Source organism: Parambassis ranga, chromosome 8, assembly GCF_900634625.1.
Source record: "Parambassis ranga chromosome 8, fParRan2.1, whole genome shotgun sequence".
Classification (NCBI taxonomy): Eukaryota; Metazoa; Chordata; class Actinopteri; family Ambassidae; genus Parambassis; species Parambassis ranga.
In genome coordinates this window covers 7,739,988-7,755,135 of record NC_041029.1, presented here as the reverse complement: position 1 = coordinate 7,755,135, position 15,148 = coordinate 7,739,988, and the positions used below count along the sequence as shown (strand labels likewise).

The window sequence follows — 15,148 nt, the reverse complement described above, 5'->3', positions numbered from 1 at the left end:
GCGGAGGAGAGAACACACAGGCCCTCATGTGGCCATGAGCGACTCAACAGTTCAGCAGCTTTTATTTTAGGAACCCGCATTTCCACAACCCTGGATCAACTGGAGGGCCAACAGGAGTATCTGCTGGCTCATTCTAATAGAGAAAGTGATTTTTTTTAGTCTGCAGAGAAAATGATCAGTGAAATATTTCCTGTAATTTACAAGCAAACGACCAGACTCAGGGAAACTATTCTCACTATACATTAGATTCACCATTCAGCAGAAAATGACATTGTGTAAGGGAATAATGAAACCTGTGAGGTAAACATGTGTGTCAGCCCATTAGGATATGATCACTTCTTCACGTTTTCACCCATGCAGAAAACCACACATACTGTACATGCCGCAGCTCTGCTTATCACTGCTCGCCTTCTAATTCGCTTTCCACCAGATTAGTCTGATTTCATGCATATTGCTAAGAAGTGCCAGTGATCTAATTGAATAAGCATCTAAAAATAGAAATTAATTTCTCCCCATTCATTCTACTGCTCCTCCTTTCTTTCCATTTTTGCTCCCTCCATCTCCTTCTAAATCTCTTTTCAAAACATCTTGGAAACCAGAGCACCAACAAACAGGCCAAAGGCCCCAGACCAAGAAGGGCACCAGACTTTACATGACCCCAGTTTTGTGTGAGCTAAAGAACAAAGAAATGACCATTTAACACATTTGGTCTAGACGTCTGTATAATAACATCCAGTGAATGTATAATATAATTAGTGTGCTTTACCTTCACCACTTCATCCACTCATCGAGCCATCTGCACATAAAAACATGCATTACATATGTCTGTGTACACGAACATAAGATGCAGGCTTCATTTCATTCTGGGTTAAAATTCTTGGCATAAAATTACTGTTTAGTGTGCTGCTGACTGTCATGATGGAAACTGACTTTCCTTTTCCACACCTAACAGTGTAAAAACATAACTGAAATATATGATGTGAGTGAAACGAAAGTGGAACAAGTGCGTCTATTTATGCAATTGTCTCCTGCACTTTGGTCTATGTAAAGAATGGAAAGTTGTATAAAAATTCTCGTAAAAAGCCTGTAAAAGTATATATTATCAAAAAATGTTCATTGTTGGTGATAATCATAAGCAATACTATGATATTATTCTTGTAACTCTGAAAAACATGACCTTAAATATGAAAAACAGAGCCACAACACCACAGCTATCACCCTGGTAAATGTAAACTAAATCAAGGCCGTCTGGTGTTTGCAAGCAGTCATTCCTGCTACACGACTCACATCACTGTTTACCCAGCGATCGTCTCCTGAAACAGGAGTTTCTGGTTGTCTTGTTTGCACTGAAGTTATATTTACACACTAATAAACTCTTCCATACCAACATGGGGAATGTTTTGTTCAGTGGGCTGAAGATGACTTTCTGCCAGTCGTGTTGTTTGGACGGATATCACAGGAAACTCTAATGGTCATGTACCATGGCTCCTACAGAAGAAATGCTCAAAGCCTCCTGGCCTCAACTTTTCACCAGTCAACTGAAGAGCTGCTCTCCCATCATTTACCATTAATATGACAGGGTTGTCATAATTCTTGTTGTCATGTGTCATCGCCATCGCCTATAAGGACCATCCATATCAAAAGTCTTGGCATGACTGTGAATATGACGCCATCTTAGTGCCGCCTGGCTGTGGGATAGTGAAGGGGCTACTAATCTGTTGCATGTTGTAGAAGTTGAAACCAGTGTATACCAGCACCATTGAAACTTGTCACCTATACCCAGGCAATTTGTTTGGATACAAACTGTTACTGTGCATGAGCGTCTGATCTTCATTAGAATCAGTCTCACTCCTTGCTGCAGCGGGAAGCCCCTGGATTCCCATGCTGCACTCCACTGTTGCTGATGTTGACCACGCCCAATAAAATAACATTCCGACAGCCTGTACTCAAATTACACAAAACAAAACTGAAACTGACAGGACATACTCTTATATAAGTTCTGTGAGATGTTCTTTTTATACAGAACAGAGACGCAGCCCACACCTTGGACAACAAAGAGAGAGGTACGTGAGAAGAACTTTGATTCGTTCGATGAAGAATCTGAAGTTTCACAACAGTATCTGTGCTATGCATACTTCTAGTACTTTGATCAAGTGTGACTTTATCAGAACCTAAACGAGTAGTTAAACTAATGGGTGCTGTATGGGCTACAATTCTGTTTAATGGGAAACATTTTGATGAGGTCTTGTACAGACAGTAATGCCATTAAATAAACAACTACATTGTTAAGAAAAGTTCCTGTACTTCCTGGATACGTTTACACCGCATAAAAGTGAGCTCGTCAGTGGTTACTCATTTGTTTCCTCGAGTTTTTTCAAAGCTAGTCTTATAAAAACATTTATAGTACACTGGGTCTTATTTATAGTGACATTTACATTTTTATATTAAAGGTAGGGTGGGAGATTTCATTCTGATGCACTTTTTGTTAAATTAGTGTAACTTCTCTTTACAATCCGACAGCAACCAATTAGTTCGGCAGTTTCGCTTTAAAACAAAGAATATTAATCATCTGTGGAAGCTATAAAACACTAAAAACATCAGCCAATCCTCCGGGACGACCTTGCGCGGAGTATTGGCTGGTTGTCACTCTCTTCCTGCTCTGCGCACACCAGAGAGGTACGTGCATGATGGCAGAAGTCACAGACCACAGCTCATCTTCAGGTAATGTGCGTCCATGTGATTGGAGGCGTGGCTTCGGGGTGAGCGGAAGGGAGGAAGGGGTGTGTTTACTTTCGAAATCTGGCTGACTCTCACTGAGTTTTCAAAATCTCCTACCCTACCTTTAATAAGATTGTTTCTTTCAGGGACACCATCATGAGCAGGGGAACGCAATATCAATGGGCTGAAGATGACTTTCTGCCACCTGGTGTAGTTCGACTGGATGTCAGTGGACCACGTGATGGCAAATCCTACGTCATGTACCACGGCACCACCAGTAAGAATGCTAAAAGCATCTCGACCTCAGGTTTTCGCCAGTCAGCTGATGGGATGCTTGGCCGTGGTGTCTACCTCAGCAGAGATCTGCAAAAAGCGAGCCGCTATCCGCTTGATCACCCAGAGCATGACAAGGCTGTCATTAAAGTTGTGGTCAATGTGGGAAAAGTGATTGTCATCAATCGTCAGGGGCATCCACGTCAGAAGACCTGGCATGATGCTAGATATGGCGAGGTGTATGACACCGCCTGGGTGCCGCCTGGCTGTGGGATGGTGAAGAGCGGATTGGAGGAGAATTGTGTGTGGGATCCGAAACGAATTGAGATCATTCAGACCATCAAACCACAACCACCTCAGAACTTCTACCCGTGCGGTGCACACGGCTACATGTAAACTCAGGGCTTATTGATTTATTTTGTTCAGATGTATTTTTGTGTATCTGAATTGAGAAAATGACATTTTGTAACCTGATAAATACATGTCTCATAAATTTGAGTTGAGGTCTGATTCACTTAAACCAAACATGACAAGCCTTTGGCTTCTAACAACAAGGCTGCACAAACATTCATTAATGAATCATCTATAATCATCAATTCCAAATTACACCTGGGATTAGGTTAAAGTTTTTTTAACACCTTGTGCCATACGATATAGAAAATACCAATAAAACATAATCAATAGGATGTTTATTTAGAAATTTGGGTGAGTCTCTGCATGTGTTGTTGCATTGTTAACACAGTTAGATGGCTTTGGTGTGGCTGATGCATCAAGGTGTCTAATATTACACAGGCCACGTCAGTTCTCTGCTCTGACTCACCCTGAAACAAACCACCACTACAAGAATGAGCACAAGATGAACAACTAATCCATGATCAGTGTCTATAATGTGCCCATAATGTGTTTCAAGTGGTTTTGCTCAAAGTCATGCTTTGTTATGGAGTCACCCAAATTTGTTTTTCCACCAATCATGATGGATTCAACTCACTTCCTGTAGGTGCAGCTGTGAGGACTGTGATTTCCCCCTTCCGGATGCAGCCCTCTTGAATTTATAGCTGTAAAAACAGGAAACAAAACAAAAGACAAAACTTGTTTGAGCTAGATGAGAAGAACACAGAACAATAGATGACGACTCTAATTTTAAAATGCCTGAACAGACTGTGATGGTGTACGTTGATCAAACAGTGCTTTCTCTGGCAGCTTCACTGCATTGATTGATGACACATAAACCTCTTTGTTTCTGCCTGACTCATGAAACACATGAGTCATCAGTCATAACAGCTCAGGGGAACATTACCAACATTTCCATTAATTTAATTGCCAAATAAAAACGTTTGGTTTCGTTATCGGCTCAACAGACAAGTAAGAAACAAAGAAACACAAACAAATCGGATGAGTCCAGACTCCCGCCTCATGATCGATTTACATACACAAAGTTTATGGTAGGATAGGTTTGATTTAGTAAAAATGAGCACAACAAACCTGAGCTGGACCCAAGGTGCAAATTCAACTGTACATTGGTTTTTATATCACTAATTTATCCTTCAGTGGGCCAGAATTTCAGTGACCTGTCACTGTCCCCTCCCTCCATCCTGTGCACCTTCTACAGAGGGGCTGTTGAGAGCATCCTGTCCAGCTGCATCACTGTGTGGTACGGAGCCTGCACCGCCACCTGCAGGAAGACGCTTCATCGCATAGTGAGAGCAGCTGAGAGGATCACCGGCGTCCCTCTCCCCTCCCTCCAAGACCTCTACGACAGCCGTCTCACCCGAAAGGCCCTCCGCATCACAGGAGACCCCACCCACCCTTCACACCGCTTCTTCAGTCTGCTGCCATCAGGAAAGAGACTGCGCAGCCTCCGGGCCAGGACCAGCAGACTGAGGGACAGCTTCATCCACCAGGCTGTCAGGAAGCTGAACTCTCTCCCTGCTGTGCCCCACTTTCTCCCCCTTCCCTGACACCATCCCCCACCCCCTACCCCTACCACCATCCCCTCACCCCTACCACCACCCAAGATAGGAACTCTTTGTACCAGCCACTTTACCAAAGGAACTCTGTGCACCAGTCACTTTTTACCCTGTCTTGTCACACCAGTCTCATATAAGCTGCTATAACTTAAACTATTCCTGGACTGTTTACATTATGCCAACCGCACTGTCTTGCACCATTGCATCTTTTGCACTCTCATACCAGTCTCAATAAGCTGTTATAAGTTAAACCATTCCTGTTTATATTATGCCAACTGCACTGACCTGCACTATACATCTTTTGCACTCTTACTGCATTGTGCCTTCATTATGTGCCTTGTATTTTGTGTGTGCCTCATTGTAGGTACATTTTTTTACACTTTATATTTATCTTTAGTTTTTAGTTACATGTTATATGTTGCGGAGTGAAGAGTAACGCAATTTCGATTCTCTGTATGTCCAGCACATATAGCAGAGTTGACAATAAAGCTGACTTGACTTGATATCATGTCTCCTGATATTCATGGAGATTTTCAACATGTTTAACTGACTAAATATAAATATAAATAATTATAAAAAACACAACTTGTAAAGCTAGCCTAAATCCTTGTTTCTTATGTAAACAAATGACAAATATGTTGCAAAACTCACAAATGACCCATGTACACAGCACATCACAATTTGAAACAACACGCTAGCTAGCCAAACTACTGTTAGCTAGTCAGCTAGCTCACGTTTTCGCCGCCTGCTAACAGTAATGCTAGCAGGATACTCCTGCAGGTGACGGAACATTAAAAACGTTTGAAGAAAAATAAGGTCACTGCGGAAGTGGTGAAAAAGGCAATACCGCCATGGGCCGGCAGGGGCTGGCTCCAAAAAGTTGTGATGGAACATTTGGAGGCGAGGCTTCCAGGCATGCACCGAGTCAGAAAGGGGGGCGTGTCAAAGGAAGGCTCGCTTCGATGTTTGCGTCATGTTGCTGAAAACCACGTGACTGATTCAATTTTCGGTTTTTAAAATAAAAGCCGGAAGAACAGCGGCGCTTCCACAAGCAAGAAACAAGAAAAAGTCCCGTTTCTATATGAAAAAGATTTTGTAACAAAAAAAAAACGCATAAAGAAAAGCACAATAAACAATGATTAGGGATAGCAGAGTTGAATAAAATACAATAAATGTTGTTATTGGACAGGGGTTCAACATACGTCTTTATGATAAAAAGATTGCACATAACATTAGATTTTTTTAAAGATTTTTAAAAGATCTATTTGAATGACTTGATGGTCACAGTTTAAACCTAGCAGCAGATGTCACTATAGAGCACTGGAGGAAGCTAATGGGCTGGAAAGCCATCACTACCAAAAAACCTGTCATCGAAGTGTCATTCGCCCTTTCTTCTCAGTGTCCTTGTGGTCCATCTGTAAATAATTTGTTAAATAAAAAGATAGTAAGCCTCAAACATCAGTAAATAAGAAGAGTTTGGTTCATGTGATTGACAGGTCTGTCCTCAAATCACTGACGGACTGTTTGGAGGAGGCTGTGAGGCGTGAACCTCAATAAATTAGCTGCTGACACAACTTGGAAAATTAGCAGTTTAATAAAGCAAAGTAAACCATGCATTATGGAAGCAAGCATAAACACTGGTCAGAGTAGCAGGTAAGATTTAAGATAAATTTTACAATTTTAGGTTCAGGACATGACAAACCATACAGTTTGCTTGTAGATTGTGTAACTTTGGGGTAGTCCCACTGAAAAAAGAAAACAAAAACAAACTGGACAGAGTATTGGTCATAATGTAACTAAGGTGGAGTCTCAGCATCTGAACATGTCTGGCATTTAGACTGACAGATAACGGTAGGCACATGGTGATATACTGCAGTAAGATTACACAGATTTACACACAGAGTGGTACTGGTAGAACTAAAAATAGTGTTTTAAGGGAAAAAACTTTTTTTGTTTTCAGAAAAAAATAGAAATCTAAACATCTTCTCTTTCTAATTTTTCAGTTGTGTGAGGTGTTTTTGGAAACTGAGTTGTAACTAATAACAGCAGGATGTAGCGCTGAAGTATTAAACATGACCCATCCTACAACTTCTGTCCTGAAATATGAACGCTAACACAATGAAAAGTGTGTTTTTGGAAAAAAATATATAAATCTGCTGACTGAACCTTGTACATTTTATTGATGATTTAATGGCTAGGAGATTAGCTTTAATTGCCTTCCTTCATTTCACAAACCCCACATACTGTCCTGCTCACTGAAACAGCCGAGACAGAAAAACATGTAAACATAAACAATGTGTCACAACTTCCTGAGGATCGAATAAAAGGCCCATATTATAAGATTGTCACTTTCCACAGCCTGCACAGGGGTGAGTAGTGTTTTTTTTGGCTTATAGCCGATACTCTAACAGTAATGGCAGGGTTTACTGCAGCCTGTCACCTGGGGGGGTCATGTTTTAATCACTTCTCAGTTGCGTGGCTCTTCATGTGAAGTTTAACATATGTCTTTCGGTGGAAGCCTTTACCACACACCTCGCAGCGGTGCGGTTTCTCTCCGGTGTGCGTGCTGCTGTGCTGTTTCAGAGTCGTGTGGTCACTGAAACATCGGCCGCAGACGTTACACAGGTATGGCTTCTCTCCCGTGTGTGTCCGAATGTGTCGCATCATGTTGTGACGACAGTTGAAGCTTTTGCCGCACTCGCTGCATAGAAACGGCTTTTCCCCTGTGTGGATCCTCATGTGCATCTCAAGGTTTGCCTGGCTGTCAAAACATTTGCCGCACACTTCACACACTTTCCCATTTTTGTGAGTTTTCAGATGAAGTTTTAGGTTCTCCTGTGAGTCAAAATGCATCCCACAAACTCCGCAGATGTCTGTGGCATGACTTTTGGCGTGATTCACCAGTGAAACCACGGAATGGAACATTTTGCCACAGACCTCACATATGGTCTGTGACTTCTGCTTCTTTGGCGACGATGTCTCGATCTTCTCGTTATCATTTTTATTTTCATTTGCAGATGTATTGTTTGTATTGTGATTCTTCTTCTGGACATGAATCAACAGGTGCCGTTTCAAAGTGGAGTAGTCGTTGAAACATTTTCCGCAGACAGTGCAGGCATACGGCTTTTCCCCTGTATGTATCCTGATGTGTCGTTTCATGTTGTGGTGACAGTTAAAAGATTTTCCACACTCACTGCAGTTAAACGGTTTCTCTCCCGTGTGGACCCTCATGTGCGTATTCAAAGAGCTGGAGCCCCCAAAACATTTCCCGCAAATGCTACAAATCTCTGCTTTTACGTGTGTTTTCAGATGAGCATGAAAACTCTCCTCACTGCTGAAACGTTCCCCACACACACCGCACACATCTTTACTGTGGACCTCCATGTGGTTCACCAAAGAGACAACGGCGTGGAAGGGTCTCCCGCAGACTTTACAGCAGATTCGAGCTTTGTTTTTTTTGGTCTGGTGCAGTTTCGGAGACATCTGTAAACTGGGGTCCTTCTTCTTCTTCTTCTTCTTCCACTTGTGGTTGCTGCCACTGTCACTATCATTGGAGTCAATATTGGCCACCCAATCATCATCACTGTCATCTGTAGGAGAGTTGGCGGAGGCCCTGTCAGCATCCTCCACCACTGCATGTTCCTGCTCCGCTGAAGTACTTGGCAAAGGATCGACCTCTCCCTTAGAGCTTAGATTGCTGGGCTGAAACTGGTCCAATTGATTCTTCACATAGGGAGGTGTAAAGATAAACTTGATGGTGCTGTTGTCCTCTAACTCCTGAAGCTGCTGCTCCTCCTCCTCCTCCTCCTGGCTGCTGGGGAGATCCTCATGAGCCTTGTCTGTCACTTGAGACCCCTGGTTGTCCTCATCCAGATGCCACTCCAGTTCACACTGTTCCTCTCTCAGCTGCTGCTGCTGCTGCTGCTGCTCCCCGTTCTGATCACAGGGGGCGTCTTCGTCCCAGACTGACAGGGCCAGCTGAGGTGGTTCTGCGAGGCAAACAGAGGATATAACATTGATAACGCAGATAAATGTTAGCAATAAATCAAATGAGAGAGTTACAATCAGATTTATAACCCATGAGCCACTTATGTGCAACATTACAGTATGTTAGTATTGATTTGGCAGCAAATTTCAAATAAAGAAAACCCTAATCTGTATTTTTTCCTTAATAATCTGAAGGGAATGTCTATCTACTTGCAATATATTTAATAGGTTTGTGTTTGGGGGGCACATGCAATAAAAGTTTATCTAAATGGAGCAATGTCTGGTGAATCACTTGTATGCTGAATGTAAACGTGGACTGATCATGATGATCAGTTAGGACCAGTAAAGTCTCCAGTTAAGTCTCCAGTTGGCCATATAAACGGTTTTCAGCGTGTTTTAGACGCATCAGTGGAGTTTGGCGCGCTGACTTTCTGTCCATTAAGGAAGTGTCCCAGAGGGCCTGGCTAACACCAGCATGTCAGCCTGCTAACGATCTTTAGCATGTATCTGTGATATCATTAAATTACAACAGAGGGCGTAGCTAAGCTAGCTAACCGTTGGTGCATTTTCATAAGAGTTGGGACTCAGTCAGAGCCGGACACGGTGGAAGAGTGAGGCCACGCCAACAACGTACAGACCTGACTGTTTGGTTGTGTTCGTTTCAGGTTCAGACGCTCTCTGCAGCACCCTGCGCTGCCGCCGCCGGGTCTCCTGTTTGGACAGCAGGATCTCCTCCTCATAGCCTGCGATGATCTTTTTCACCGCCTCGAAGATCTCCTCGGCGGCCGCTGATAACCGCTCGTTAACGAGCACCCTGAGCAGCTGAATGCTGGACATGATGCGGGTGGACACTCCACACAGTAACTGCTCAATGTGTGGAGAACGTTTCGATGTCGTTGACGCTGTTTCTGTTGTGAACGGAGCAGCACATGTAACGAATAACTCTGTCAATGAGGCGCTTCTGTTTCCCAGGAACACACATTTCCGGTTGGATGTTATTTTCTGTCAAAGTAAATAGCTTCATTTTGATACGACGGAGTATTATAAGAGAAGAAATACTGACCCGGAAGAGGGGTGGAGGGGGTCAATGTTCTTTAAATATTTTAAGATTAAAGTAGCTAATTTGCATCTGTTGCTCTTTAAGAAATCACGTCGCGTTTTCATGACGTCATCTCCATTGCACGCATACGGTTTATGTGTATATGTAAACCAGATGTAACTATTATAAACTCTGCGTTCACTTCTGACCTCTGTGGACTTTTCTTGATGTTTCATGACCTTTTCATATTTTTCATTCGTTGCATCTCTTTCATTTATATTATATATTTAAAATCCCACATGTGAATTAATACAGTAGCTGAACCTGATCAGTGTTTCTCTATCACTCAGTGCCTCAATAACAACACAGGACAAATGTGCTTTTGTGAATACCAGTACTGAAAAACATCCAATCTTTGTTTCATATTTTCTGTTCCAGTGATGTTGTTGGAAACTCTGAGATAATGTTCCTTCCTATATGAATAATGTATTTGGTGGAAGTATTATTCCATGTCTTCCACTGTTGTGACTGCTTCCAGGTCCAAACCAATAAGCCTTAAGAGAACCTTAGTGTCACTGATGAATCTACATCTCAGGAGCTCTGTAAAGTACATTATCTAAAATGTTAATATGACGAGCAGTAAAGAGTTAACACTGAGCAGAGCCACAAACATCCATCATGTCAGGCATTGAAGGCCATGACTACATGCAAAAATAGAAGAAAAAAAACAACAACAGGAAGAATATCATCCACATCATGACGAACGGTGTGGTCTGGAAAAATAAATTATTACAGTCTATACAGCATGTGGCTCTGCTCTGCAGTCACCCAGATATTTATAAGGAATGGCAGGCGGCAAGAGCACCACTCAAAATTAGTAGGTCAATTTAAAACTTAAACAGTGAAGTAGTAGTTGTTTTCAAACAATATGGGGCCTCCCCCATGCAAAATGTACGAAATATACTGTTTAATGATCAAATTAAATATACCCTGTTTAATTTAGGTATATACCCTAATGTGTATTGGTATATTAGTGTTTTAGTGTCCCTGTTTTTGACACCTATTTTTATTTCTGTTACTAAAATAAAAATGTATTAAAGGTTATAAATCTTTCTGATTGAGTTTAAATAGTTCTGCATTTTAACTTCTGTATTATTTCTGAGATTCCAGCGAGTTCCACAGTTAACAGTTTAAACCCGAAGAAGTTGTTTAAAGTTGTGTCTGTTGATGTGGAGGTGCAGGAATGTAACTAACGGTGTGACAGACTTCTCCTTAAGCAAATGATCGAGATAAGGTAGCTACAGTTGTAGGATTCTCTACATGCAGCAGGTGGCGCCCTAGGCAACCATCTCTGAGAGCAAGGGCCGGCTCCTTTTCCAAGTAATGTAAAGAAAAGAAGTGGCAGTGCAGAACAACAGAAATGAAATGGGAATACAAACAAACCAGCACCTTGACATCCAGAGAATATTTAATTTCTTTCAAGTCATATAGCATCACAACAAAAAGCAACAACCACCTGTATCTGCTATCAGTGTGTATGAAAGTGCATACCAGAGACCAGGATGATGGCAATGGACAGGAGGGTAGAAGACTACAGTGAATGTCACATCTGGTGCAGGGCTGTAATCTATGCAGACTGGTCATGGAGGCACACATACATTTGTTCACAGGCCCTCCTGTTGCCCTTTGTCATAGGACCTCCTCTCTCCCCCTCTCCACCACCTTGTGGTTGCAGCCCCTGCTGTGCCCCCGCCGTGGCCCGCCACCTCTGCTGCGCAGGTTATAAGCTCCTCCTCCTCCTCTGCTCCTTGAACCTCGACCTTCCCAATGGTATCGTGCCGGTCCAGGGGCCCCAGTCTGTGGTGCAGGTCGATGAGGACCCCTTCTCCCACGGTGGCTTCGACCACCTGCAGAGTTGTCTTTTGGGCATTGTGTTTCCAGACCTGACTGGTATGTGGGCTGATCATCTGGAGAGACCAGCTTCACATTTTGCATTGTGTTGTCTTCCCTGCTTGTCGTGGACTGATGTAATTCCGGGTTACCCTGTATTTGTTGGCCATGATTACCCTGAGCTTTGACTTTTATAGTTCCTTCAGTGCAGTCTGAGGACAGTGAGAGTTTGTCCAGGTGCTCTGAGATGGGGGTGACTCTCCCTTGCTGGGGTCTGGACCTGCCTCCTCTTCTCGGGTCCCTCCCCTGATTCTGATGCCTCTGGCCATGAACATGATTAGAGTGGGACAATCTAGGAACAAACTGCTCCACTTGAATAGCAGCTTCATCAGACACATTTGAGGCCGAGGATGTCAGAAGGCCTGGAGAGATATCTACATCTGGGTCACCATTTTCAGCAACGGGCGGAGTCTGTGTGGAACAAAACCCGTCAAATTCACCAATAAAGACTAAAATACATTGTAGACACAAAATGCTGAGACAAAATAAAGGCTGACATGCAGCAGTGTGAGCCTTTATCCAGTCTTACCTCATTGATATGGATGAGAAACCGATTTGATTCCACCTCAGGATCAATGATCCCACCTTTAGATTTCTGTCTTTCCCAAAGTTTCTGGAGTTCAAACCACTTCTGTTGAAAGTCTGAACCAATCGCTGCCTTGTCCAGCTACCAGAGAAGCACAGTACATAGAAATAAATCTCATTATGACTATTGATAAGAAAAAGCTAAATCCATTAGTAGCTGTTCTACCACTTCCTCAAAAATACATTGAAAGCTTACCTCAGGCTGCTGAGGCACTGGGGACAACAGAAGCTGATCGAGATTATACTTCAGAGGTTCTCTACACACTGGACAGACCACCGTCAGCTCCTACCAAAGGGAGTCGAAGTAAGGATACAGGGTTTCTTTGAGCAAGCTGATAAATCAGCTGTTGATATCTGACCTGATCCACAGTCCTGTCTCTGGTCTTGTCCTCCTCCAGCTCCTTCTCCCTCTGGCGGAGCTCCTTTTCAGAGTGACAGACGTAGCGGCCCAGACAATGAGAGTGGAAGTAGTGGTAGCAGCTCGTCTTTGTAAACGCCTCTCCCTCCTGAAGCAGAAGCAGAAAGAAATATGTGGGTTAATGCAAATTTAAGGATGGTTTTAAAATAAAAATGAGTGAATGTAAAAGAAACGGATAAAATCCATTAAATAAAACACTAATAAGGGAAGGAGTCCTTTTACCTTAAAGCCATAGAGGCAAATGACACAGTTTCCATGAGGAATATTGCTTTCAGTCAGGATTTCTTTAGCTTTCTGCAGAAAAAAATGACTTTAGGAACAAAAAAAATCTATAAACTGATATATTCTTATCAAAAATAAGAAAATAAACAGCACACTTAGTGACCTCAATGAGCTGATACAACACTGGTGAACCCAGACAGGACTGAGCCTCCAACAGAAGACACTTTTGTACACTAAAGAGAAAAGCATTGCACTTGATTACATAATTTTTCACAAAATCTTGAAAGCAGAGAGTAATACATGAGTCAGCTAGTTACCTGTTGAGTTTATCATCAGAAAGCCCACGGGGGTTATGAATGGAGATGACAGGAGAAGATGATGGATACTGAACAAAGAGCAAGAGAAAACAGTTAATCACAGTTTGTGTTTGTTGATCCTATAAGCTTATCACAGAGGGTGGAATTTTTTATGATTACCAGAGAGCCGGAGAGCATACCTGCTGATCAAGGGTCAAAGCCAGAGTGAGTCTGACAAACTGGGAGACAGAGTCCTCGGCTGTGGATGGGTACAAAACCAGGCTCACCTCCCAGCCCCTAAAGACAACAACACACTGTTATATAACTACTGTTTTTTAAGGGACACACGACACTGAAGCAGAGATGATTTCTTTAAAAAACATTATAATCACATTTCAGTTAAATAGATTTAACTAAACAGTGCAAACCATTTCTACATGAGGCCCAACAGACTACACAGGCCATATATAATCTGCATAATGACATTTAAAGAGGCACAAGTCTCAGGCTCGGAAGGTTTGACACCAATTTCAAAGGTTCATGAAAGGGAGGACAGGCTCTGACTGACATCCAGCTTCCATACAAACTCATTCTTTGTACATAAACAGGATGGCCTGGTGCGTTTGAGGCCTGTTTTATGTCTATGAGAAGCTTCTCCTCCACTTCCACAAGTCAACGGCACAAATCACAACTCACACGGTCAGTACAGTAAATTGTTACCACCAACTGTTTCCTCACCCGTCCTCCTTCTTCTCCACCACCAGCTCATCCAGGTAGATGGACTGCAGCACCTCGATTTCAGACTGCACGCTGCAGAGAAGAAAACGTAGTGGTTAACTTGTGGGACTGCCCCTCTGTGCCATTTTACAAGCAGATGACACTATCTGAGCCTGTTAGCATAACGTTAGCTAACTGAATCAGACCTGCGGTGTTTCACCGGGTTTTACTCAGAGCACAGTGACCGTCACTGACTGCATTATTTGGAGATGAAAGGCAATGGTTGTTGTAGTATGTATGAAGGTTTAAGGGAAGAACTGAAACATGCTGTCAAACAAACTCACTCGCATTCCGCTGCCATCATGATATTCCAGTGCTGCTGGTCACTGCTGCTGCGCTTGAACGGATATGACGTCACCATGCAGCCCATCAAAACATCGTTGTTGCAGCCAGAAAATATCGCTTGCTAGAATCAACTAAACCCTCCGATTAAATCACACAACTCCAACATGAAATAAAACTGGGCTCATCAAACGTAAAAGTTTCAATTTAAACTGCAATATTATGTCTTCATCAACACCCTCTGAGTGTTGCAGTTCTTGTCCATGGCCACTAGAGGGCAGTGACTCATTTGCAACAAAAAAAGAAATGAGATGAACATTTTGATAGTTAAATGGCTGAAATCGGTCAATGTATGCCGAAGATACGCTGCGCCAAAAAACGTACGGAAGAATAAGACAGAAAGAAGAAGAAAGAGGGTGAAGAACAATAGTTTAATTGCCTAGCAACGGCAACTAATGAATAGTTCAATAAAACGTCCTACTGGCTATTATGCAATTCAGTAATTAATACAAATACAAACACATCATGTCATAATATTTAACTTTAGGACCACTATCTTGGCACGACTATGCGTGATGTGAGCAACAGAGGGCAGCATTCAACAAATTAGTATTATTAGTAGTAGTAGAAGAAG

At 42.6% G+C, this 15,148-nt stretch overlaps 2 protein-coding genes across 2 annotated transcripts; both read right to left on the bottom strand.

Annotated features, from left to right (window-relative positions):
• Positions 1-6,603: 6,603 nt before the first annotated feature.
• LOC114440049 (gastrula zinc finger protein XlCGF26.1-like) lies at positions 6,604-10,106 on the bottom strand. The gene is made up of 2 exons (XM_028412317.1): positions 9,584-10,106; positions 6,604-8,947 (listed from the first exon to the last, which is right to left on the bottom strand). The coding sequence occupies exons 1-2, from the start codon at positions 9,780-9,782 to the stop codon at positions 7,419-7,421; spliced, it is 1,728 nt and encodes a 575-aa protein (XP_028268118.1). The 5' UTR covers positions 9,783-10,106; the 3' UTR covers positions 6,604-7,418.
• Positions 10,107-11,430: 1,324 nt separating this feature from the next.
• On the bottom strand, positions 11,431-14,565 carry rnf25 (ring finger protein 25). The gene is made up of 10 exons (XM_028412330.1): positions 14,517-14,565; positions 14,194-14,265; positions 13,656-13,752; positions 13,477-13,544; positions 13,323-13,392; positions 13,160-13,231; positions 12,879-13,025; positions 12,716-12,805; positions 12,464-12,601; positions 11,431-12,345 (listed from the first exon to the last, which is right to left on the bottom strand). The coding sequence occupies exons 1-10, from the start codon at positions 14,534-14,536 to the stop codon at positions 11,674-11,676; spliced, it is 1,446 nt and encodes a 481-aa protein (XP_028268131.1). The 5' UTR covers positions 14,537-14,565; the 3' UTR covers positions 11,431-11,673.
• Between the last annotated feature and the right edge of the window lie 583 nt (positions 14,566-15,148).

What these genes read in the sequence shown, in the direction of transcription:
- LOC114440049 (XM_028412317.1), bottom strand. Translation starts at nt 9,782, where the DNA reads ATGTCCAGCATTCAGCTGCTCAGGGTGCTCGTTAACGAGCGGTTATCA. An exon ending in GAACACAACCAAACAGTCAG is followed by an intron (nt 8,948 to 9,583) that starts GTCTGTACGTTG and finishes TTTGCCTCGCAG; the next exon opens with AACCACCTCAGCTGGCCCTG.
- rnf25 (XM_028412330.1), bottom strand. Translation starts at nt 14,536, where the DNA reads ATGATGGCAGCGGAATGCGA. An exon ending in CTTTGACCCTTGATCAGCAG is followed by an intron (nt 13,545 to 13,655) that starts GTATGCTCTCCG and finishes CTCTTTGTTCAG; the next exon opens with TATCCATCATCTTCTCCTGT. An exon ending in CAGTGCCTCAGCAGCCTGAG is followed by an intron (nt 12,602 to 12,715) that starts GTAAGCTTTCAA and finishes CTTCTCTGGTAG; the next exon opens with CTGGACAAGGCAGCGATTGG.